This window comes from Lissotriton vulgaris, chromosome 7 (genome assembly GCF_964263255.1).
Source record: "Lissotriton vulgaris chromosome 7, aLisVul1.2, whole genome shotgun sequence".
NCBI classification, from domain to species: domain Eukaryota; kingdom Metazoa; phylum Chordata; class Amphibia; order Caudata; family Salamandridae; genus Lissotriton; species Lissotriton vulgaris.
This window is the reverse complement of record NC_141695.1, coordinates 1758624297-1758650644: the sequence shown is the minus strand read 5'-3', so window position 1 is coordinate 1758650644 and position 26348 is coordinate 1758624297. Positions and strand designations below refer to the sequence as shown.

General features: G+C 44.6%; 1 protein-coding gene across 1 annotated transcript in view; it reads right to left on the bottom strand.

Moving 5' to 3' along the window:
* LOC147706600 (cell adhesion molecule CEACAM7-like) overlaps window positions 1–26348 on the bottom strand; it is a 112726-nt gene that overhangs the window by 62726 nt on the left and 23652 nt on the right. Inside the window, exon 2 of the mRNA XM_086929636.1 lies at window positions 13561–13896. Within this exon, the coding sequence (XP_086785762.1) occupies window positions 13561–13896 (336 nt within the window). The remainder of the gene's footprint in view (window positions 1–13560; window positions 13897–26348) is intronic.

Genomic DNA, 26348 nt, shown 5'->3' with positions numbered 1-26348 from the left:
TATGGCAGAGAAAGGCATGCTGTCCTTCACGGAAAGCCATATTCAGAGTCTATTTGAATCCTCACCATTTTCTACCATAACCCTTAGCACCTCAGCCAAACAGCAAAATGAGGCAGAAAAATTAACCCGTCTCCAAAAAAAACATATCCGAACTGAACTGCACGGCCACTTTTTATTCAAACATTTAAAAGCAGGGACGATCCCTTGGGGCTTCCAGGTAAAAAACATTCCAGTCATCTTTATCGAAGACGTGGAGTACAAGAAAGGTTTGAGTCAAATAAATGCCAAGTGCAATAGAGATTTAATGGTGCACACTATAGAGACACCCAACGTATTTGTAGCCAAGAAGAGAGAGAAATAGAGGAGCTTATCAAGACCATCACAGATAATCAGACCACAACAGAAGCAAAAGTGCTCATTGATAAGATAGAAAAAGAAATTTCGCTTTTTAAAGATAACACTCTTAATGTGAAAGCAGCCCAATTCGAGAGAGACTCCAAATCATTTAAATTAGATCAGGTGTATCCCTTCCTCAAAGAAGATTTTTATACCTCAGTGGAGTCAAGGGGGGCATTAACATAATTTCAAGGCAGACGAGGAATAGGTTCCACACATTCTCTGACACAACCTCATCTGATTCCTCCTCAGACTCTAGGCAGGATAATTCCAAAAGGCGAGGGGCTCCAGCAGCATCTTCTTTTTTAGCCAGAGGCGGTCAATCGAGAGTCTGTTTCAAGCAGCCATGGGAGATGCGAACTCGCATCAAGTACTACAAGAACTAGAGAAGTCTACTATAGTCAACCTTTCAAATAAACAACTAACAAAAGATGAAGAAATGCTTTTGAGCCTGGACCTCAAGTTCGTTCCAAACAAAAGAACGGATTTCACTAAACTCAAGCTAGAGGCACTAGATTTTTGCCGAAAAATAAGGTTGAAGGCCTTCTTCGCGGGCGCCGAAATGACGTCAAGTCAGGAAACTACTGGACTCAGGATTAAATCGAGGTTCACTCCCACACAAAATATTCTGAGGCAAATTGTTGCCTTTGAGCAAGCGGTCTTATCATCTCTCACCAAACTAGAAAAGACAAAAGGTTTTGTGAAGAATAACATCAGTAAAGGCCAAACAGCCGCCATTTGTGATCTTAAAGCAGATACATCTATTTTAATAAAACAGGCTGACAAGGGTGGGGCAGTAGTGCTATGGTCCCGATCCATGTACCTTGATGAAGGTAAATCGCATGTCAATAATCGAGAGTGGTACAGGCCAGTAAAAGAGGACCCGGTGTACGCAATTCAAGACAAGATTGCAAGAATTACTAAGACAGGACTGGATGAAGGCTTTTTAGGCCCAAAGGAATCAGAATACCTAAACAAGAAATCGCCAAGAACGCCTGTTCTTTATTTTTTGCCAAAAATACACAAAAAATGATTGGGTACCACCAGGCAGACCCATTGTGTCTGGCTGTGACTCTGCATTAGAGCCAGTCTCTAAATACATTGACTTTTTCTTAAAACCTTTCATATTGCAGGTCAAATCGTACTTTAGGGATACCACTGATTTCATCACTAAAATAGAAGGGCAGTCATTTGACGAACAAGCACAACTGATGGTAAATTTTAAAGGGACCACTATATTTTGACTTCCACCTTGTGACTGGTGGTATAAGTTAGCCTGTGACCGCCTCTCAAGCCAAGAAAACGCACTGAATAGGAGTTCGGACTATACATATATACAAACTTTAAGCCCTGAAGAAGTCCCCTGCGTGGGACGAAACGCGTCGGCTGTGTGGTACTCCATTTTTGCTGAATAAAGATTGAAAATCCAAAAAATGAGAATCATCGTTTGCAACTTATTGTAATATTCATTTATATATTATTGCTTGTGGTGCACCTTAGCTGTTGTAGAAATCAATTTTGAATTCCTTAGGGAATAGGCATCGGGACGGTGGGTGCTACTCAGTGTGCACACGATTCCCTCTCTTTATTTTAGGGACAAACTAGAAATTTAAAGGGGTGATTTGAGATTAGGTGCTTCAAGAGGTAGGGACCACCGTTAGATCTGTTTTTTTCATATGATATAATAGCACTTCAAGAAACTTGGGATACATCAAACAGTTTCTCTTTAGACGGTTATAGCCACTTCTATATTCCGGCTAAACCGACCTTGGTGGGTAGAGCTAAGGGTGGCTTAGCAATGTTCTTTACCCTTAAACTGAATGGTTCCTTAATACAGCTTGAGTCAGGCTGTCATAACTGTCTGATAGTAGAGCTGTCAGCGCCACAAATGCCTAAATTGTTATTTTGTCATTTTTATAACTCAAGTGAGAGTGACCTTCCAAATCAATATCTAGCTTGTCTAGAGGATTTTTAATTCATTTTTCTTTGGGCGTCTTTCCAAAATGGGGCACCCCTGATAACTCCGAACCCTGTAGATGTGATAATCTGTCCGCACAAGACGCTTTACATTTTATTATGTTCTACGAGTACTACGCAGGCCCTAGGAAAAAGTATTTGGTGCCAATTTTAAGGGAGGCAGGGTTCATACAGGTTAGGCCTGCCCTTCTGTATTTACAACTGCTGAGTAGTGCGCGTGTTACATTCCATGTCGCTAGCTTTCTAGTAGCTGGAGTGTGGATCAAGAAGAAGAGGTTAGGTGCCCCGAGTTTTATAGTTTGATCTTTATGCACCTGAGGGTTAGTCTAAGATGTATTTATATAAATGAATTGTTATACTATTTTTGTGCCCTAGTCGTATTCTGACAAATTTTTATATTTTTAATTGTATAATGTATAATGAACATTGTTTACATTTCTATGGATTGTACCTGTGTCTTTTTATGATTTTAACTTATCGAATAAAAGCGTGTTGACTGACTGACTGACATGTCCTGCCTGCACCACCAGAAAGTCATTAAAGAAAATAGTGCCTACAGACTAAAATAAACATACTGTGTAACAACAGAAGTAAAAGGGCCAGTCCTCATGGGAGGTTACAAATGAACTAATGGACTAATTAGCCTGTTAAGGAATCTGAAGCCAGAATTTATGAAGGACAATGACACAAACCACTGAAAAATATGGGCGGTGAGCAGTGGTAGAAGTGGGTGGGATCGGAAGGGCACGGTGTGCCCCTACTTTTTTAATTTTACAAAGTCCATACCCCTACTACTCTATTTTTAAAATGCGTCCCAGGATGACAGGAATGGTCCGCACTTGAAAAATATTAGAGTCCTGCTTGGTGCACATTGAGGACGGCCTCTGCAGTTGCGGGACCTCCTCCCCTTCCCCTCTGGCTGTGGGAAGGGGCCTGCCCAGGAACACTGTAGGAGCAATCCAGCAGCATGAGAAAGTGACTCCAATGATGCCCCTGCTGCTACAATAATTTACATATCAATTAGACAATGCTACCTGCCTGCACCCCACTGTGACTAATGCAATTTGTAACATCAGGATGCATTGGCGGCCCCACCCTCACCCAGACTGACAACGCCACAAGTAAAGGAAGAGGACTCCAGTGTGGAATTTGTGGCAGACTGTTCCCTCACATTGGCGCTTTAAAAAAAAACCTGTAAAAAACGTTTAATTGCTTCCTTATTTTATTTTATAGATAGTGTACTGCTGCTCTGTCTGTGTTTAGGGATGTGGCATTTTTTAAAATACTGTTTACCTTTATTAAGGATATAACATAAACGCAGCCCGAAGTGTCCAGTTCTGAGACACCCGAGCACCAGAGCCCCTTGTGGTACACATCCAGGGTCGGACTGGATAGGCCCAGGCACCAAGGCAGGACTGGCTTAGTGGGCATCTGTATGGAGGCTGCAGGGGTGGAAGGCCGGTTTTGTTACTGGGGGCTGCAAATCTATTCCCCAGTAACAAAACCAGCTGGGATGTCTAGCACACTAAGGGGGAGATTTACTAAGATTTCTAGCGCTAAACTTGTTTAGCGCTGGAAATAAAGGAAAAGTAATGGGAAGCAGGGCGCTGCGCTTCTTCGCATTACTTAGCACCATGGGGCGTATCAAGGGTAGAGCATGGGTGTTCCCAAGCACCCACCCAGGGTTTCTCACACTACACCCAATTTACTAAATGAAGTAGATTGGGTTTAGCGTGAGGAAACTGTGCTTTTTTCAAGTAGGCGTACGGAAGGAAAAATGCTTTAATTTCTCCTTCCTTTTTTGACTTTGTATGCGTGCTGCACCGTACAAAACCTATGCTGGACTCACACACCCTAGTGCTATGTCGCTAAGGTGTGTGTGTGTGGCGCACGGCAGCTGTAATTAGCGCCAGCGCAGGGGAAAGGGGAGGAGGGAGCCACATCTTTGAAAATATGGTGCTCTCCTACTCCCTCCCTGTCGCACACAGCTACACTGGAATGAGAGGCGCTACTTAAAACAAATTAAATACACATGACAGTGGCTATGGAGAGATGAGGGGCACTGTTGGAGGGTGATAGTGAGAGAAACATTGAAGAGCCCCAACATGATTGGTATATCCTGTAGCACTGTAAGGTCATCATTTACTGTGCTCTAAATGCCAATACAATTGAATATACAATAAAATATGTTGTAAAATGCACACTTTATGTAATCTTTTCTAAATTTCCTTGGATAGAGAACACCCTCTTCCCATGTCCCCTTTGTCCATCCCTTGTACTGCGTTGGCTCGCAACACACCGTACAAGGGATGGACAAAGTGTCAGGGCTGCTTTAAGTTCCCAGTTCAGCCTTCTGTGGCACCAAATTAAAATAGCCCTATTTAGCAAATGAGATATAAAAACAAGCAGTGGCAAAGTCAATACCACTCCTCCTCCAAAGGTCTGATTAAGATGGACCTTATTTTTCACATGGATAGACCAGAAGACTGGATCTACATGCTCAGAACGCATCTACACATAGCCAAAACCACATCCACACCTCACAGCTCCAAATTAACATCCGTGCTCCCTAATCGCTTGTCTAAAAGTGGGACCACATCCGTGACCATCTACACTAACGGCACAGTCCTCATTCAAGCAAACAATGAGAACCTTGACACTTTCGACTCCCTCTTGCCCTCACTTCGAGCTGCTCTCCCACTCCTGCCTCGCTCTGCCTCAATCCAACTCCCGCCTACTACTACACCCAACCTTAAAGCTTTAGACCCCCTCTTACCCCCACTTTTATCCGCTCTCCCCACCTGCCTAGCACCGCCCCAACCCTACCCCCGCCTACAGCTTCTCGGCTACAAAATGAAACTCAATCCACACTACCACATGCCCCCACCGCTCAGATCCCTCGAGTCCTCACCCAACATAGTGTCCCGACCAAACATGCGCCACAGCTCCCTAAGGATAAAACAACCTTATCCTCCAACTCAACCCACTCATCGCAACCTCAAGAAGGTGCCCCACCGACAGTGACTCCTAACCCCACCAGTTCCCTCACAGATCTTAGAAACTCAAAATCTTGTCAGGACCCAATCCTCCTCCCTCCTAGGATTTCAAAAAGAGACAACCTGTAAGCATGGGCGGAAAATCCGTTTCGCTCGCGGATTTTGCGGATTTTCGGTAAATTCGCAATCCGCGAGATTCGCGAATCTCCCGCAAAATCCGCAAATCCGCGAGCAGCGGATTTTATGGCTTGCTCGTACTGTTCGCGTGAGTTCGCGGCTTCCCAGTACAACTTCGCGCCCCGCGAATAAGCGCAAAATTGCAGAAATACGATCTGAGCAAAACTGAAACTACTTACCAGGTTCAAAAGTTCAGGCTCATCATTAGTAGCCATTTCCTGTAGTGCTTCCTGAGGGGCCCCTCCAGAGTTCAGTTGCCAGTTGCAACTATTATGTGACCCTGCTCTGAACCTCAGAATAGTTACACATATGCCACAAAGGTCCTGAATTACAGCTAAGGGAGACAAGCAGGAGCCAGGCTGGAAGTTCAAATCCGTTAATCAGCCCCTAATTCATTATTGTCAGTTGGGGCAGGGCAGGTGTTGTAACTAATTTTGCAACAATGAAAGCACTTAGCAAGTGCAAAAGATCACTAATCAGGAAGCACTAAGGAAGCAGGTGCCAGCTAAAAAAATATTCTGTGACACATTAATCAGCCCCAAATTAATTCAGGTCGCTTGAGGCAGGGAAGGTGTGCTTGCTTTGCCACAATAATGTACACTGACTGGACAACCAGAGGGTGCTGTGATGAAACAGAGGGTGGCATGGGTGGGCCAGAGGGTGGCATGAGTAGTCAGAGAGTGGCAGTGGTGACAGAGAGTGGCAGTGATGAAGAAGAGTGTCCCAAACAGGCTGGACACGTAGAAACAACAAGTTCGCGAAACTTGCGACCCGACAGGTAAGTTCGCGTTTGCGAAATTGTACAAAACCCTCGTGAACTGGCAGAAACCCGCGCAAACACACAAAAAAAAAAAATCCGCAAATTCGCGAGAATTCGCGGATTTTGCGAATTGCGAGTTCGCAAATCCGCAAAATTCGCGAACGCGAGATTCGCAAAATTCGCCCATGCTTAACAACCTGTCTTAAAAATAAACAAGAGACAACACTGCTTCAACCCGACCTATACCTCACAAGGTGAATCCCCCCAAGACGCCAAGTGGGTACAACAACCACATCAAAAACCAAAAATCCAGCTTTTTCAGCTTGGCACTGGATAGTGCCAAAAACAGACCCAAGGAGCTCTACAGCATCATCAGACAAAAAAGCTCCAAGCCTGTGTCCTCCTCTGTGCAGGCGTCTAAAGAACTATGCGACAAATTCGCCAATTTTTTCAAGGATAAGATCACAAAAATTGAACTCTCACTGGACAGCTTCAACACACACCACGCAAAGAGCAGCGCAGCTGGGTCACTGGATCTTTCTCCCGGGCCCGCTCCCAATGCCTTGTTTAGTTTCCATCCTATTCAAGAAATGAGGTTCCGTGAATTCTGAACCTCGGTCATAAAGGTTGTGGTTCTGTTACGATTTTGGTAGCAGCGAACCGTAAACAGTGAGTTCAGCAAGTATGAGTGTTTTCGTCATGTTACACCGATGGATTCCCTGTGTATTTGAAGATTTTGTTCTGTACCCTCGGGTTCCATTTTGTGCATGGCAGCCATTTTGTGGTTGCCCTCACATAGGCCGATGACTGTGGCTGAACAAGTCTTAAGTACACGTACACCTTAGCTTGAGTTTGCGCTGACTTCTGTTTGACCTGAGTGAACTGACCCTGTTGCCTGAAGCGGACCTTGCCAAACCAGTTCTTGCCCTTTTGCTGATCAAGATTAAGGATCAGAGCACAGGACATCATAAAGTTTTACCACACACAAACATGCCTTATCCTACTTCTATCTGTTTCTGTTTCTTTCTTTATGGTCTATTTATGATGTGGGTTGTGGTCCTTTTTATTATGGGTTTGTCCGGCTTGTCTAAAGAAGAATGTTTATCTTGGGTTTGTTTGATGATTAATTATGGGCTGGAGAAACTGAAAAATGGGTTGTCATCATGCAATGCTTTTTGTTGTGGATACATGTGAGTGGTCAAACTGTAAATATGGAATGTTTGCCTGAAGCACAATTTTTTATATACAAAGGGATGGCTTGCTTTGTAAAGGTAAAGTTGAGCAGTCTCCTGAGAACATACACCGTGTTGTACTTCTAGGACCTCTGTTACTGGCTGCAGCCAATAAATTTGATCTTTGATGCCACCAAGAAGTATCCCGTGTCTCTGTATTCTAAGACAGGTGAACCCGAAGACTATGGGCATGCCCCATGCACCGCTGGGTTTAAATCCCGGTTCTTCAGAAACAGAGATAATCATGCTGATCTCCACCTCCAAACACTCAGCCCATGTCCTAGACCCCATTACTACCCTACTGACCAAATAAATGAAGCACATTTTAGCTCCGCTCTGGAGCACGATTATAAATAGCTCCCTGAAAAACAGAGTGGTTCCTGACTGCCTCAAAATGGGCCAATTCACCCCCTTGTTGAAAAAACCCGTCCTAGATGCGACAAGTCTAAACAATTTTAGACCTGTATCGAACCTCCCCCTCCTCTCAAAAACACTTGAAAGATGCATACTTCATCAACTAACCCAGCACCTGGACAGCATCAACCTCCTGGACCCCCACCAGTCTGGCTTAAGAAAAGGCTGTAGCACAGAAACTGCAATTCTCAACATCATTGACGATATACATGGATTACTAGACTCCGACCAATGCTGCCTCCTCATCCTCCTTGGCCTCTCGGCAGCATTTGATACTGTTGATCACAAACTCCTCATAATGGCTCTCCAAGAAAGAGCTGGTCTTGGCAAGTTAGTCCTCAAATGGTTCACAATCGCACACAAAAAATAAAAATAAAAACTTCACTTCCGACCTCCAGCAAGTCAACAAGGGAGTCCCTCAAGTCTCTGTGCTTTCTCCGCAACTCTTCAACATCTACATGGAACCTCTCTCCAAACTACTCAGAAAAGCCAACATCCACTTCCATCTCTACACTGACGATACCCAGATCTACCTGGAAACGACCTCTCTCAAAGACATACAAAGACTTAATGATGTCCTGAAAAATGTCCAACTCCGGTTGACAAGCAACCACCTGAAACTAAACCCTGATAAGACTGAGACACTTCTCATCTCAAATAAGGAAAACAATCCCCAAATTGCTGAGTGGTTAAAGGCCATCGATGCACTCAATGGGAATCTTACTCTAGGGGACTTTGTAAAATCTCTAGACATCACTCTTGACCCAAAACACATTAAGAATTCAGCCAAAAGTGCGTTCCTTAATCTCAGACTACTGAACAAAATAAAACCCTACATTCCGCCCAATGATCTCAAGCAGGCCACCCAATCTCTGGTACTGTCAAGACTGGAGTGTGGGAACGCAGTCCTCTCAGGAATCCCAAAGTCACATCTGGCTCCCATCAAAACAACGCTACATGCGGCTGCTAGAATGATCACCAACATCAAGAAATACGATCACATCTCTCCCTCACTCAAGGAACTCAAGGGGCTTCCAGTGGAAAAGCGGATTAGCTTTAGAACAGCCCGTCTCACCCACACCGGCAAACCTGAGTACCTGGCGAAAAAACCCATAAACGCCGGCCAGACCAGGAACTTGAGAAGCTCAAGCTCCCTCCTACTCATCCCACCTTAAACTAGAAAGAAAAAAACTGCAGATCGATCTTCCAACGGAAGTGCTCCCAAAATTTGGAATTCCATTCCCCCTCACATCAGAACCATTCCCTCTTTTGTAGAATTCAAACACCAACTCAAAACCCTGCTCCTCAACCGCTCCCTAGGAAATGGATAGTGTGGGGCAAATAACAAACATCGAATGCCGCTTCTGCTCTAAGACTCCGAAGATCCTTGGAGGCAATAATGTGCTACACTACAATGTGTTGCTCTTTTGTTTTTTGTACTCCTCTGTTTTATGTTCCTACCCTATTTTGTATCTGATGATTATCTGTTGTTGTTCTACTGTAAAGCGCTCCGATACCCCGGGGTCTAGCCTGCGCTATAGAAAACTTCTTAAATAAATAAATAGGTCTTGTCTTTGGGACCTCTTTGCTAGGACTGCTTTGGGTTCCCAGTTCAGCCCTGTCTGGCACCAAATTAAAAGTGCCCAATTTAGCAAATGAGATATCTAAACAAGCATTAGCAAAGCGAATGGGTCTTGCTTTGGTATCTCTTAGGCTTGTGAATTGTTTTAGCAACGCTTTTCAGCATCAATAGCATACTATAGTGTCACCCAAAAAAATAAAGTTGGATGTAGCCTTCACTTCCCAAATGAAAATATAATTTTTGCCTTTTACTCTCAAGAACTCAAGTTTTTTTTGTGGGAAGGAGAGTTAGCCAAGCCGGACACTTCAAAAGGTATCCTTTGCAGGACACTTGAATACATAATGTTGATGTTTGAGCAGCTAGCTGGCTGACGTGAATGTGGAGAACCCTTGTGGGTTTCCATGAGTCAGATCAGATTTTCCTGAAGAGTCCCTTTATCATCTGAGCGCTACTTAACCCCTTCCTTGCTGTCCACAAGTGCACGATAGGCACACCTGTGTACAGGAGGAGCCCTGTATTCGTGTCCTCAACATTTGAAGCAAAAAATACTCATTGATTTCTGGACAGTAAGTGTTAAAGCGTTAAGGTAACCATGTTGTTCCTGCTTATATTTCGCATGCTTTACAAAATCTTGCATTCCCTATGAGTGTTTGCTTTTTTCCAGGATATTTTTTTTTCCAGGCAGTGCATAATTTGAATTGAGTCACATCTAGGCATTTATAACAGGGCACAATTGGGTTGTAGCATGTTTCTCTCAGTGGGATAGAAAGGTATTCAGGGGGGAGAGAATGTGGCACTGTGGCCAGAGCTACCAAATTTGGAACAGGGGAACCAGGATCAGGCATCATGACCAGTCATTATACACAAAGGAGCTGCAGGGGTAGAAAACAGGATGTCCCTCACTCATATACTCATACACAACACGGGACCTGTTCACACGGTAAATCTCATCCTTAGATCCTTACCAATCTATTGTGATTTCCATTGGGCCAGTGGTTAATCTTATGCCGTTTGTGCTTTTTGGATCTGGAAACCATTTTAAAAAAAGAAAAAAGTTTACATTTTTAACTGTTGGGTTGATTCTAACTGGTGTCTCCCTCAGTTAATACCCTCCCCTCATGTGAGGTGTGTATGCTTCAGGTGAGTGAGAAGAGATTTTAAAGTGAAGTGAAAGGGTTGGTCGTGCCTCAGGGAAGTAACACCATGGGAGTGAGCAGGAAGCTACTCGCCTGTTTCCTCAGGTTCTCGTTATCAGCAACCACCAATCCATAACAAAAATGTCTATAACGTGAATAGAAAAGGAAAAGTGAACACTGGTGCTAGGATGTCAAACACTGCCTGTACACAAGATAGTTTATCTCGATGTACCGGAGGATCAACCCAGAGATTAGGACCAGTCACCCAGTCACCCAGACCACTATCCTGAGGAAGCACATTTCCCTACTGGACCGTAGAAGGCCCCCGCTAGACCATAGAAGCCCTGGTCTCTTAGCACCAGCAGGTGGACCCTACTAGTGGCCATGGTGGGCTAACCTTTAAGCCCTGTACACCACAATCCATACTGAGGATCACCTCCAGTCTATAGTGTACACAGAGCCAGCTTCCTACACCCATAATTCCAGAGTTGATACATTTGCAATTCTCAATGCTAACTACCTTGAGTAGTACCTACACAAACTACTAATAAAATAGTTGTAGTTTATTGATCTGATACTGCTTAAAGCATCTGCAAAACCAACATGTCTGGGTTGTATTAGGTGTATATATTCACTTTTGTGTGCTATGTCTAGATACAATAACAGTAAATAAGAGGCATCTAATGCTGGCTTCATGACACGTTGCGTGAAGCACATAAAAATGTAGGACTACAATTTTGCATTGACCATGGGGCACAGAATGATATCATCAATGGTGTTCCCCAAAATGTGGGGTCTCCTGTCATAGAATTTAAGCCCAAATTTTATGTTCAGAAATGGTTTGAAAAAGGGTGGAGAAGTACTGATGAGAGAAACTGCATGGCTCGGAGACAAATGGCTTATGATTCCACTTATAAGCGTACTTGGGAAATTCTGTGATTGAAAAAATATCCCACATTGTAAATGTATTTTAATGTCAATAACTCATATATTAAACCTCAAATAAATGTTTATCTATTGGTTGCAATTAATAACGTCCTAAGCTGTAACTGGTCAGTGAAATACCAAACCTACTAAAAATTGGTATGTTTTGCTCTTTTTAGCCACACCTCTGACTCCACCCGCTGACCCAATCCTCTGGTTATTCCCACCCCCTGAGGCTCAGCCCACAGTTCCCCTACTTTTTTCCCCCCACTTCGACCACTGGCGGTGAGTGGGCGAGGCTTCAAGTCCATTTTCGAATACAGCATGCCCCCTCCCCCCCCACCTGGAGGTTACTGGTGTAACTCCTGCATCAGTAGTCCACATATGCTACTGGTGTAACTCCTGCATCAGTAGTGCACATATGCTACTGGTGTAACTCCTGCATCAGTAGTGCACATATGCTACTGGTGTAACTCCTGCATCAGTAGTGCACATATGCTACTGGTGTAACTACTGCATCAGTAGTGCACATATGCTACTGGTGTAACTCCTGCATCAGTAGTGCACATATGCTACTGGTGTAACTCCTGCATCAGTAGTGCACATATGCTACTGGTGTAACTCCTGCATCAGTAGTCCACATATGCTACTGGTGTAACTCCTGCATCAGTAGTCCACATATGCTACTGGTGTAACTCCTGCATCAGTAGTGCACATATGCTACTGGTGTAGTGCACATATGCTACTGGTGTAACTCCTGCATCAGTAGTCCACATATGCTACTGGTGTAACTCCTGCATCAGTAGTGCACATATGCTACTGGTGTAACTCCTGCATCAGTAGTGCACATATGCTACTGGTGTAGTGCACATATGCTACTGGTGTAACTCCTGCATCAGTAGTGCACATATGCTACTGGTGTAACTCCTGCATCAGTAGTGCACATATGCTACTAGTGTAACTCCTGCATCAGTAGTGCACATATGCTACTGGTGTAACTCCTGCATCAGTAGTGCACATATGCTACTGGTGTAACTCCTGCATCAGTAGTGCACATATGCTACTGGTGTAACTCCTGCATCAGTAGTGCACATATGCTACTGGTGTAACTCCTGCATCAGTAGTGCACATATGCTACTGGTGTAACTCCTGCATCAGTAGTCCACATATGCTACTGGTGTAACTCCAGTGCACATATGCTACTGGTGTAGTGCACATATGCTACTGGTGTAACTCCTGCATCAGTAGTCCACATATGCTACTGGTGTAACTCCTGCATCAGTAGTGCACATATGCTACTGGTGTAACTCCTGCATCAGTAGTGCACATATGCTACTGGTGTAGTGCACATATGCTACTGGTGTAACTCCTGCATCAGTAGTGCACATATGCTACTGGTGTAACTCCTGCATCAGTAGTACACATATGCTACTGGTGTAGTGCACATATGCTACTGGTGTAACTCCTGCATCAGTAGTGCACATATGCTACTGGTGTAGTGCACATATGCTACTGGTGTAACTCCTGCATCAGTAGTGCACATATGCTACTGGTGTAACTCCTGCATCAGTAGTGCACATATGCTACTCGTGTAACTCCTGCATCAGTAGTGCACATATGCTACTGGTGTAACTCCTGCATCAGTAGTGCACATATGCTACTGGTGTAACTCCTGCATCAGTAGTCCACATATGCTACTGGTGTAACTCCTGCATCAGTAGTCCACATATGCTACTGGTGTAACTTATGCAACCATTAAACCTGATCCCTACACCAGAAGTACGGATGTCACCGATGCACAGAATGACGTCCTGTCCTGTAGCAGGGCAAGGATCAAATGGACCAGTTCAAGCCGTCCTCTTATTTTACAGAAAGTGCCTGGATAAAGAAAGACAAAATGTCACCTATAACCCTCCCCCAGAGGAAGAGGAAACATGGACTTCCAGCGCAGAGGTCAAGCACTCACCGAGGACCCTCAGCTCTCTGGTGGCTGTTACAGCGGCTGCAGTAGTCGGTTGCGCAGTCACGGTGTAATTTCCGGTGTAGTTCGTCAGCAGGTCTCTGATCACCAAAGATCCGTCTGATTGACAAGTCTCGCGCCCCGTGTATTGGGGGCCAGTGAGCTGTGATGGCAGAGCCGCCAGGTAATTGCAGATCAGCTGTGGAGGGGTCACTGCTGTCCCTCTGTGCCAGGATGACGACGATATACCCCCGGTGACCGGGGAAGGGAGGGTGACCGCCTCTCCCACTCCTACATTGGTCGCTGCCGCAGCTGCCCCCTGAATACAGACACCGAGACAGACTGAAAGAAAGAGGAAGACGAGAAACTAGGGTTTAAAAGAGAGATTTAAAGTTGGAAAAATACTCAACCACAGACATTAATTCCGCCTTTTCTACTAACAGGAAAGGAGCCCACTTTTTGCAGTGACTGGGACTCCTGTAGCCGGAACTCATCATAGTAAGAGAGGCCATGGGAGTAGGAGACACTAACATTCTAGACAGTTGTAGGAATAACCTGCTTTTCTAGCGGTTTATTTGCACCACAGGATTAGGGTTTAGGCACCAAGTAGTAGTGTCAGTCCAACCCAAGATGCCTCCAGATCCCTTGAAACACAATGAGCAGTAAGACGGCCAAACAGAGTGATCAGAGCGATAGTTTTAATGTACACGTTACAACAGGCATTTGCAATGCAATAGGTCTCGCATTTGCGAGAGTTTGAGGTATTGGCTTTGTAAATGACAATGCCTTTTTAGGTTTTGCCTAGCCAATGCGTACGAAGTACGCATGCGCTAGGAAAAACCTAATGAGTATAGTATATGTGGCTTGGAATCCGCCCCGTCTTCCATTGGCTAGCTCCATAAATGGAGGCTAGCCATTGGAAGACGGGACTGTCCGTCAATGCCGGACCAGATTCGGGGGCGTTCCCGAGAATTTTTCGCTTTTGGCTACGTCAGCCGAAAGCCTGTTCTCGGGAACGCCCCCGAATCTGTTCTGGCATTGACGGCACTCGGCGCCCCTTCCACGAGTCCTAGGCTGCAGCTCAGGCCACCTCTTCCTGCGTCCCGCCGCCTCCGTCTGTCCCGCCGCAGCGGGGCCCGGCAGCCTCCTCGGCCACCAGCACTACCATGGCGGGCGCTCTGCCAGGCTCCCGTGAGCTGAGATAGCCCACTCCTCGGGAAACTTCGCCGCCCGCCTGCCTGAGCTAGAGACGGGACGCCGCGCTGCCCGCGGCGACCCGGAAGTGACTAGCCGGCCGGCCAATCCTAGCGCGGCCGGCCGGAAGTGCCCGCCCCCCGCAGCCCGGGGGAAGAAGGAAGACGGCGACACCAGGAGAAAGTTTTGTAGATGATCCCACCGGCTTGTTACATTTTGATGCGGTATTGACATTTCGCCTGACCCCAACATGGTTGCTTCATTGGACAAGGCCCCGCCCATTCACGGTTTCTATGTTTGAGCTGTTGACAGTAAGTTTTGGCCAGACCCCCCTACTCTCCTGTTACCCACAGATTGATTGCTGTAGTGATTGATAGCCGTACTTTGTTTTTGATTGCCAATAGACAGACGTGTTCGTTTTATGGGTGGAATAGCCCTGGTCGGCATGTGCAAGTCACAAAACATATACAAATCTTAAATAGGCAGATCTGTTTTTATTTTTGCATACACGTTTGCAGTGTTGTGGTGGATGGTGAGGTTTTTTAGGTTAGGCAACATACCCCATATCCTGTATTATATTGATGTTTATATACAGCTTCCCTACATACTGCGAGGTCAAATGTGTACTTAAGGTGAAACGGGAATCTTCGCTGTGTCATTTACATACTGCTTGCTTCTAGGCCGTTATGCGTTCCATTTTGTGTTAAATTACTGGTTGCCCAACTTGGAGGATGTAAGGGTGTTGATTGTAGTTTAGCCTTTATGGGACATATTGGGTGAGCTTTTAAGGCGTTGTGTAAGTATGGTGCTCCTAATACATGGCGCATAATCCTGGCTAGTTACATAGTGTGAACATTTAAGCAGCTTTGTAGTTACCGTCCGTATTTGTTAATGGACTGCATGTCTCATAAATAAGGTGATTGTGTGTGCGCAGAGGGTGGAGGTACATTGTGTGTGAAAGTGTGTGTGTGAGAGAGACAAGACAGGGTGAGGGAGGATTGGATATGGGGGTCTGGGTTTTTGTGACTGAACAGTTGGACTGACATTACAAGTGTGTATGTATGTGTGAGTAGAAATATTTGTGTGTGGCTTTCACATAACGTGTGTGTCATAAAATGACAAGTATCTGGGATGATGCGTGCCAGACGTTCCTGGTTGATTTGCAGCATGAGCACTTGGTGGACTAGTGGGGTGAAAGTGTGTCAGGGCTTTTTCCCTAACTCTGCAGGGCCAGGCCTGTTTGTCTGACAGGCCTGGTCCCGGGGGCCTGTCAGGCCCGGATCCTTGGTCTGCTAAACCTCGCACCAGTGGTCGGCCACATCTGGACCCGGCCGGTGGTCGACCAGAACCAGTCCCAGAGGTATTCTTAAATGGGTCTTGGTTAGCTGCCGGACCTGCTCATGGTGGTCTGCCTGGGGCAGCCTTGACGCTTTACTAAATCTGATTGCGGAGCTCTGATTGCCCTGGTCTCATGGATTGCCAAGCTAGTCTTGGGGATCTACCTCGCAAGGCCCTGGTGATCTGCTAGGCTAGGGCAGGCCCTGGTAATAGCTGGTATTGATGCAAGAATCAGCCTCTGGATGCTGCGGCTCCAAGCGAGCTCTTGGTTTGTCTTATGTGTGAGTAGTATCCAGACCTAGGGCTGTGAAGGGTCTGGGTTTCAGTAACTCAATGAAGATAAGCTCTCCTCGTGCATTCAGCGTACTAACTCTCCATGCAGAGCACAAAGAGTGGTGCATCTAGGATCAGGACGTGACCTCTCCTCTTCCGTTCTCCTTCGGGCACTTTTTGTATCCTAATTGTAGCCTGCGCCGGGGCTACCATTCAGGATTCTAAATGACAGGGCTCCCGTTCAATGGATGGCAGCATTTCAGATTGCTTGACTTCGGGTTTGTTAATTATTCTGTGTGCTTTGCTTGGTGGCCTCTGGTGTCATGGATGTTCAATGTACAGCTGTGTTACAATATTTGTTTCAGCGTGGTGGACACTGATGCTGGTAATGTAGCAATTGTGTTTCTCCGTGTTGCAATGTTTTGATGTTAGGTATGATGATGTTATCAATGACGCACTCAGCCCATACTGGTGAAGTTCCCTGTTACAATGTAGTAGAATGCCACTAGCAGAAGGCCCGTGAGGGGAGCCCCCGGAAAGTGAACTGAGCAGCCCTGGGAGGAGGTGGGGACCCAGCTATGGACAACCAGGTGAGTGGACTCCTGGAAAGAGAGGTGGCTGTAAAGGCTAAGCTGAGGGGTGGGACAGTCTGCTGCTGGATGTAAAATAAGCACTCCGTGTGAGCCGGGGTTCTTAGGCTGCTGACAGTCGTGCCTGGGGCAGTTGAAATGGAAGAGGACAAGGGGCTGAGGGGTGTGTCTGTGGCCAGGGTCAAAGTGTTTCATTAAATGACAGTCATGTGCATGGACAGGCGAGACGAAGGAACCATACAAGTCACGAGGGCAAGGATGCTTGTAGGAGCAGGAGGTTGGCAGGCAATACTGTGGGGGCAGCTATTGGCAAAGAAGTAAGTGCTTGCTGGCAAGGGTGTGAAAGCCATGATAACCAGTGTGATTGAGCTGTCAAATGGGAAAGAGGGTAGTGAAGGGGCAGTGATGTTCATTAACATGTCTCTGCACATGCTGCGACAATGGGGAGCATTGTCTGGGAGTGTGCTGCAAAGTGACAGACTTTTGGGGAGTTCTAGCTAGGAGTGTTCAAGGGACTTGTTTAGGGGTCAACTTATGGACAACCAGACATGGCAAAACTAGCAGTATTTTGCTGTTAAGGATCAGAAAAGACTCTTAATACATCTATGGAAAGTCAGATGTCCGGCAGGTAGCCCGATAGAAGGGTGAACTAGTTACATAATACCGATCTCGAGTCTTTACCAATGCAACTTTCGGTTTGGGGACGCCCCTGTGGACTGTCAACTCTAGATTTAGTGAGAGCATGAAGGTCCGTTACGATAAGGGGGCTCTCAGTGTGTGGGGGGCTCTCAGTGTGTGTGGGGGGCTCTCAGTGTGTGTGGGGGGCTCTCAGTGTGTGGGGGGGGCTCTCAGTGTGTGGGGGAGGCTCGCAGTGTGTGGAGAAGGCTCGCAGTGTGTGGGGGGGCTCGCAGTGTGTGGGGGGGCTCGCAGTGTGTGGGGGAGGCTCGCAGTGTGTGGAGAAGGCTCGCAGTGTGTGGAGAAGGCTCACAGTGTGTGGGGGGGCTCGCAGTGCGTGGGGGGGCTCGCAGTGTGTGGGGGGGGCTCTGTGTGGGTGTGTGTTGGGGGGCTCTCTGTAGGTGTTTGTGGGTGTCATTTGCGAGAGATAAAGCTAGTGGCATTGCAAATGACAATGCCATTTATTTATGTTAAAAAAAACATAAATAAAAATATTGTCAAGAGCATTGCCAATAGCTCAAACTTTAACAAAGGGAAAACCATTGCATTGTAAATGCTTGTTATTTATGTTTCTGGCTTTTTACAATGCTAATTGCTTAAACTCTCCAAATGCAAGATCTATTGCATCGCAAATGCTTGTTTCTTTAGAAAAGAAAAATGAAGGGTGTGCCCGAAAGTCTGGAGTGGCCTAGCAGTTGTCAATGGTTTCACAATCTGCTGTGAAAGGAAACTGCAATCCTATAATGAACAGAAACAGGGCCTTGTAGTTAGGATCTTTGTCGCTGTGGCGACAAAGATCTTCGAATAGTTTCTAAAGGTGTTTGAATTTTAGACTGGAACAAACATGTGAATGCCTTGTGTAAGTACTTTTCTTTTCCAAAAGTAAAAAAAATGTACACTCATAGGAACACAACCGGGAATCAACGTGTAAATGCATTTTAACTTTTTTTTTTTACGTGACCTAAAAATGAACACAAATACCTACAGGAAAAGCAATGTTGTGGCCGTAGATGTCAGCATAAATGTTTTTAGGCAGCATACCATGGGGCAGATTTACAAGCCCCTTGCGACACATTTGAGCCACCGTTGCGTCACTTCTGTAACGAAGCGCGCCATATTGCAACTTATTTACAATGTGATGCATCTAGGCAGATGCGTCACGTTGTAAAGCACTGCACTACAAAAAACCTGTGCCAGGTTTCAGGTGGGTGTTCTGTCGCAGAAAAGCCTTGTAAAAGTGACACCGCAAAATCTACAAGATTTCACAGAGTCAGTTTTATGACGCTGCTGTGTCAAACCCTTATGCCTGCTTGAAGCAGGCATGAGGAGTGAGACACCACATTAAGTATGTGCGGCGACTAAGCATTGCTGCAATTGCGTTGCGATTGTGAAACAACCCCAGCAATGCGCCGCCCTTACGCCGAGAGATGTGACACACATTTGCCTATCCTTGCGCCACAGTGCCCCACATTGTAAATGCGACGCATCCGTGGTGGCGCAAGGGGAGAATTGCATGTCACATCTATTCTGACGCATCCCTGCTGATTGGCAGAGTTGTGCCAGACCGCGTAAATATGCCCCCAAGACTTTAACTGTATGGGCTGGCTGTGCAGTACTTTCCGTTAGAAGGACTGGGTGTGAGGGCCCCTGGGCAGCTTCGGTAATGTTGGGAGGCACGCTATATAAACTTATATGCACATGTACATGTTGTGTCCTATTATATAAAGATGCGTGTCAGTGCTTGTAAGTTTTTAAATGTTGAAAAATAGAAACTATACCATACAAGTAAATACGGCAGATGGTATTGAAGTGCTTTATAAAAGCAGCAGTTAAATTATTAAAGCAAATATTATTGTATTGTTAGGCACGTGAAAAATACGTGATTTGACCAGAATTGCACCATATTTAAATCTCGCCAAAACGTGAACCTTATTCCGCAGCTTAAAAGTTGGCAGCTGTAGCTGTTACATTTCATTATTTTCATGTTGTGCAAAAAGATTGCGAAGGTATTGGAGTGCTTACATGACCACTAGTTGCATTACACAATGATATGGGGGCATATTATCAAGGACAGGCGATACATTATCGCCGCTTTTATCGTCAGGAAACTGCCGATAAAGCGGCGATAATGGCCTTGATAATATGCTCTATGAATTCCAATCGAAGCCCATGTTAGATGTGTACATGCATTCTTCGATGGATTTTTTCCAAAGAGTTGGATTTTGATTCACTGCTAATGACAAACAAAGTTTAAAGCATTTTGTAAAGAAAATTATTTGTATGATGTAAATACAGGATCTACATGTACATTGATTTGAAATATATATGTATGATTATCAAAAAATGCTGAAATACAAGCATCAAAAGAGATAAGCATATAGAGTCATATGTTTATTTAGTGATATTAAGTTGAATTTTGAAAAGTAGAACAAATTGTGTTGAGCTGTGCACTGAGTCAGGTAAAGACCATTACCAGCCTGATTTATATGGGTTTGTCATCCAGTTTAGGGCACCACTCTAATCATAAACAATCAGTTCAAACTTCTCAGAGTCCAAATCCAAATTTAGAAGTCTCAATATTTTCTCAGTTCATTTTTTATTATTTTCTTATACTCAAAAGAACCATCAGCCAACGCGTTTCGTTCTGACCACCAGAACTTCTTCAGGGCGTGTGCAATTATAGAAAACACCAACAATGAGTACCACTGATAAGTATAGGATCCTTCCAAGAAACAAAATAAATCCAATTAGAATATCTGGATAAGTCTGACTGGCTTATTCGTCACACAATTAGTTAGTCGCAGCTGTTGGTCGACAAATATTATAATTCAGACATTAGACCTGATAATCTCAGCAGCAAGCCTATTTGTAGGGTATTGGTGTATATCTTCTCAAATATTCCCAATGTGAATCCGACTCAGTTATTCCAAGTGTGTAATCCCAGTCGGATTTGCGATGAAACAATGTTACCTAGACGTAATATCGAAAAGGTATCCCTGCGACTCGGCCAAATCCGCCACAGTCAGTGAACAGGAACTCGAAGCGCAACTGATTTCAGTTGCGGTTTATTAATTATAAATCGGCGTTTGACAAGGTCAACAGGTCAAAGCTGTGCCAGAAGCTTTCCTTATTGAACATTCAAAACAGCTTATTGAGAGCTGTGCAACTTTTGCATCAGGATACGTGGGTCAGGATCAAGATTGGAGACAGCGCCAGACTGTCACAACCAATTTTGACAATGCATGGCCTTAAGCAATGGTGCGTTCTGGCCCCCACACCTTTTAGCTTATTCTTTTCTGATCTCCCGGAAGCCCCGAATCTAGCTAACTCGCACTCACCCAAACTAGGTAGTCTCCACCTGTCAAATTTATTGTATGCCGATGACATGGTTCTTTTAAACCACACAAAGATAGGTCTACAACGGCTCTTGATGCACCGCTGTATATTAAAACAGGAATGGGCTTTCGATTTACAATAAGAAAACTAAAATTCTGGCGGTTTGCTTAGGAAGGCCCAAGAAGCTGGCATGGGTCTTAAACTCAGAAAGAATTGAAGAAACCAGCTGCCACAAGCACTTAGGAGTCTACTTTAATATTAATGGCAGATTCAAGAGCCAATTGGGTAAACAAAAAAAGGAAGAAACTGTGTTAGCATTTGCACTCAGCTCCATTCACAAGAAATTATTTGGCCCAAACTTCGCTCCAACCCTTCAGGCGGCCCAGGCAAAAATAATTCCAACTTTAACGTATGGAAGTGAGGTGCTAAAAGGGCTACACTGTGGCCAACAAGACAAAATAGTCGCAAGAATTTTTAGAACGACCTACCAGCTACCTTCCCAGACTTCACCAGCACAAATCAGGCTGGAATTCGGCATCTGCAAAGAGTCAATAGGCCGAATGACGACGTTTTTAATGAGCTGTCACAAGCTGAGGGTGTCAAAGAGGGCAGCCTGGCTCACCACTTGTGGGACCAGCTGAACACAAGACGATGGCTAGCAGGGTATCGCTATTTGCCCTGTAGGCTCAGCATCCTAGGCCTGAGCGACCTCTGGGACTTGCACGTAAGCCAAAATGAATTCAAGAGGCTAGCAAAACTCAGCGCGAAAAGACTTTCCTCAGCAGAAGACAAGGCTAGCCTCTCAGCTAGAAGTCATGGTTGATGACTCTCAGAACGTACGCACAGCTTAAACCTGAGATTTATTTAACTCTCACCTTCAGAGCACGCACAAAGCTCCAGTTTTTAAAACTGAGAATGGGGGTGAATCCATTGATTTAATGAATAATCAACAGGGGGGAGGAGGAATTGGTGTCCATTCTGTTCCCCATTTCAATGCTAAAGTAATCAAGTGGTGGAATGGACACTTGTAACTGTTCAACCGTTGGTTGGCATGGAACACCCTCAGAAAACGCTATGTTTATCGAATGCGGTATATTACTGTACTCCACCCTACATTAGCGTTATGGCATATATCATAGGGTGTCCAATAACGTGCTGTATGCCGGCCTCACCAAGAGGCAACCTCAGGTTCTGGCAGCAGTGTCCAGAGAAAGAGGGATGGGAATGTGAAAAGGAATGGTTTAAAAAACAGAACTTAGCCAAAAAAGGTTTTATTTAGACAGGTTAAGTCTTTTGTTAAAAAGGTAATGGGTATAGAGGAAAGAACTAGTTACTGGATCTTGTTATACCACTTAATGGATGGTGTCGACATGTTTCAGCTCCCTAGTGCCCAGCCGGGTCTATGGAGCCTTCGTCAGGACAAAACAAAACATAGATCACTTACACCACTTGTGCAGTAATTTTCAGTGTTAATTTAAGCACTGGATTGTTTCTGTTTTCCCTCTTAGACCTATAATAAAAGGAGAGAAGGAAAAAACAGGCAAATGCAGATAGATACATCTTTATCATGCATGACAGCATAGTTCTACAACTTCTAATGATTTAGAGTTTTTGGAGCTTATTTTAAGCTAACGTTTCAGGGAAGGGGTCTTACAGGGGACTTACTAAGGCTCAAGTCTGACTGAGATTCTGTTACAAGACCAGAAAGGTTAAGGTCATTGTAGGACGATATTTATTGGCAAGTTAATCAGTTATTGTTTAAAGGGGTATAGTATATCTTGGCAAGGTAATGTTATTTTCACCTAATGACCCAAGTTGGACGGGGTATCACTGAGGTAAAGACTTTAGTGTGTAGGTGGTTTGTTTGTTAACATAACTACGAAAGCTAGCTCGTCCAATACTATGCAGTTCCCTGTATATACATAGCTAGAAAAGCAGCATGTAATTTAAGGTTGCATGGTCATATGAGCGTGTACAGATCGTTTCATAAACAATTAGTAGAGGCGCTTTGTAGATGTCCCTTGGGGAGTTTGATTTTCTCTCTATTTACCACGATATGAACACCTTGTTAGTTAAATCAAAATGGTGCTTTCCCTATTACGAAGCCGTAAATCGCTAAACGGGACACCTGAGGTAAAAAGCGCTCTAATGGGTTAGTTTCCCATATTGTTTTAACATATCTTTACTAGAGAGGTGATTTCCTTCTTACAAAGCCGTAAATCGCTTACCGGGACACCTGGGATAAAAAGCGCTATAATGGATTAGCTTCGCATATTGTTTTAAACATACCTTTACTAGAGAGGAATTCTCGCCTCAACGGGGTACGCGGTCACCATAGTTACTGAGCTGTAATGAAAACGGGAAAAGTTTACCGTGTGGCTCGTTGCTGGATAATCGGCGGACGTACTCACAAGGCAGGGGACGCCGCTCTTACTCGCACGTGTGGGATTGCCGTCTTCCTGTGCTGACTCTGCCCCCGGATAATGTGGGGGTGTGTCATGCGTTTGTTTAATACGGCGTGGGGATCACAATAGAGAACGGACTAGTTCGTAGTTCAAAAACTGCTGCTAAGCTTTATTGACAAAACTTGCTCATGTCTAATGGCAAACATAATGTGTTTATTCAAGTAATTTGATTTCATTTCTGCTGGTAGCAAAAAAACCAAGTATTTGCGTGGTTTAAATATGACCTTTGAGAAGAACAATGTATTTTTATTCTCGTTAGATGTTTTTTTAGAAAGTAGACTCTATAGATGTTCTGAAAGGCGGTCTTCTCCCAAGGTACAGATTTTTTAACAGAGACGGGTATTGCTGACTATCAGTCGTCAGTGGTTCTAAAGGCTCTGCGTGACTTGCTGCTAATCTTGGCAAATATTGGAACGTTGCCCAATGTAAAGGGATGTGTGTAAAAGGGACTGGTGGTTGGTAGAAAATTAAGTTTATTTACACTTAAGTCTATGATTTGATGCCACGGTATATTGTTGTTGAGGCCAGTGAGATGGGTACTGCGACGATTCACCCATCTCTGTTCTTTTTCAAACAGTTTTTTCTCTGGATTGTTGGTTTTATCGTTCAGCATTTCTAGTACAGTCCAGCGCATTTCTTCACAATCATGGCCAGCTTCAACAAAATGGGAACAGAGTTTGGTGGTGTTCTTTTTTAATCTTATGTTACTTTTGTGTTCACCAATTCTTATTTTCACCTTCCGGCATGTCATCCCGTTGTACTTCATTGCACACGGGCACCGCACCATGTAAATTACGTGAGTTGAATTACAGTTTGTATGGTGTTTTTGGGTCCATGTTAATGTATCGGTGAGCTGGAAAGTTTTAGTGGCAGTAGTAAGTTTGCATACCGAACATGTGCCACACGGGTAGTGGCCGCTCACTGGCCTCAAATTTGGATCTCTCACTTGTATCGGCAGTTTGCAATTGCGTTGACGTGTGTGGATCAAGACGTCCTTAAGATTTTTTTGTTCGTCTATTCGCAAACCTGGGTTTTGGCCAATTGTACTTGCCAGTTGTTATTATTTTCCAGTTCTTCCTTATCAGCTTCTAAACATCATACGTTGCAGGGCAGTAGGTAGTCACACAGGTGACCAGATCTTGGACGGGTTCTTTTACATGTTGTTGTAGGAGGCATTCCCTAGGTTGGTGCTTAGCACGTTTTTTGCACTTCGCAATTGTTGATGGAGTGTAGTCTCTTGTTTGTAGCTTCTTGCTTAGTTCTTGTGCTTGATGGTTAAAATCGCTGGTTTTGCTACAGTTTCTTTTTAGCCTTAAGAATTGGCTATAAGGGAGATTATCCCTTAGTGGTTTTGGGTGGTAGCTTTTAGAAGACAAAAGACTATTTTTCGCAGTTGGTTTCGTGTATGTTTTTGTCTCTATTTTACCATTTTCGAAGAAGATGGTCAAATCTAGGAAGTCAAGTTTTTGCTTATCGGAGGTGAAGGTGAATTTGAGCCATTTGTCACAGCCGTTGAGTCAGTCTATGAATAGTTTCAGATCTTTCTCTATACTCCAAATTAGTAAAATGTCGTCAATATACCGTTTCCAGTATAAAATACTGGAAACGAATGGATTGTTCTCATTAAGCACGAATCGGCTCTCAAATTGGCTCACATACAGGCCCGCAACTGAAGGGGCAAATGCACTGCCCATGGAAGTGCCATGGCTTTGCAGGTATAGGTCTCCATTGTACTCAAAAAAGTTCTCTTGTAAGGCCAGGCGGCAACATTCCAGCACAAAGTGCCTCGGGGTGTTGTATTCCCACTCCTCCATAAACAGTAGATCTTCCAACATCTGGAGTGTGTCATCCTAAGGTAGACTTGTGTATAATGATTCAACATCAAGCCCTACAAGTAGCATAGTCTTGGGGTCAAAAGGTCTGTCAGCAATTTGGATTAGCAGATCACGAGTATCTTTTAGATATGTTGGTGTCTTCTGCACTAGAGGCTTTAAGTACTCATCTGCGAATTTAGATAATGGCTCCAAAATTGAGCTAATGCCCGATACTATTGGGAGCCGGGAGGTGGAGACTAATTTTTGTGAGTTTTGGGAAGAGAATAAAAGAACGGTGTTCTTGGTTCTTTTGTGGTCATAAAATCCGCTTCCTTCTTGGAGATCCACATATGAGTCTCTGCTTCATGGAGCATCATAGCGATGGTGTTTTGCAGTCTTTCAGTCGGGTCAATCTCAATTCTCTTGTAAAAATGTGTGTCAGACAGTAGGGCTAGACACTGTTGGTTATACCCTTCTTTGCTCAGTATCACTACTCCTCCACCCTTGTCTGCGCGTTTAATTATTATGTTGTCCAGATGCTGTAATTCTTCTAATGCTTGACGTTCTTTTTTTGACAGATTTTGAAAAGTATGTCTTTTATCATCCATTTTGTCAATGCCTTTGAAAATTGCCTGTTCAAAAGTTTGTATTTTAACAACAGACTTAACCTCTCTAAATAAAACCTTTTTTGGCTAAGTTCTGTTTTTTAAACCATTCCTTTTCACATTCCCATCCCTCTTTCTCTGGACACTGCTGCCAGAACCTGAGGTTGCCTCTTGGTGAGGCCGGCATACAGCACGTTATTGGACACCCTATGATATATGCCATAACGCTAATGTGGGGCGGAGTACAGAAATATACCGCATTCGATTCCATTGATTTGCCACCTTCCCAAATGGAAAAGAGACTGTGCCCTGCAAACAAGTCGGCTTTGCGGCCAACATAGGGAAGATCTCCTGCATGTACTCTGTTTGTGGTCTAACCTCTTGAAGGAAAGACAAGCTCATCTACGAAGGGGTTGGTTCGACAAGGAGGTCAGATCATGTAGAGGTGCAGTGTTTGCCTGCTTTGATTCCTGAACACCATCCTAAATTGTGCACTGGTTAGGT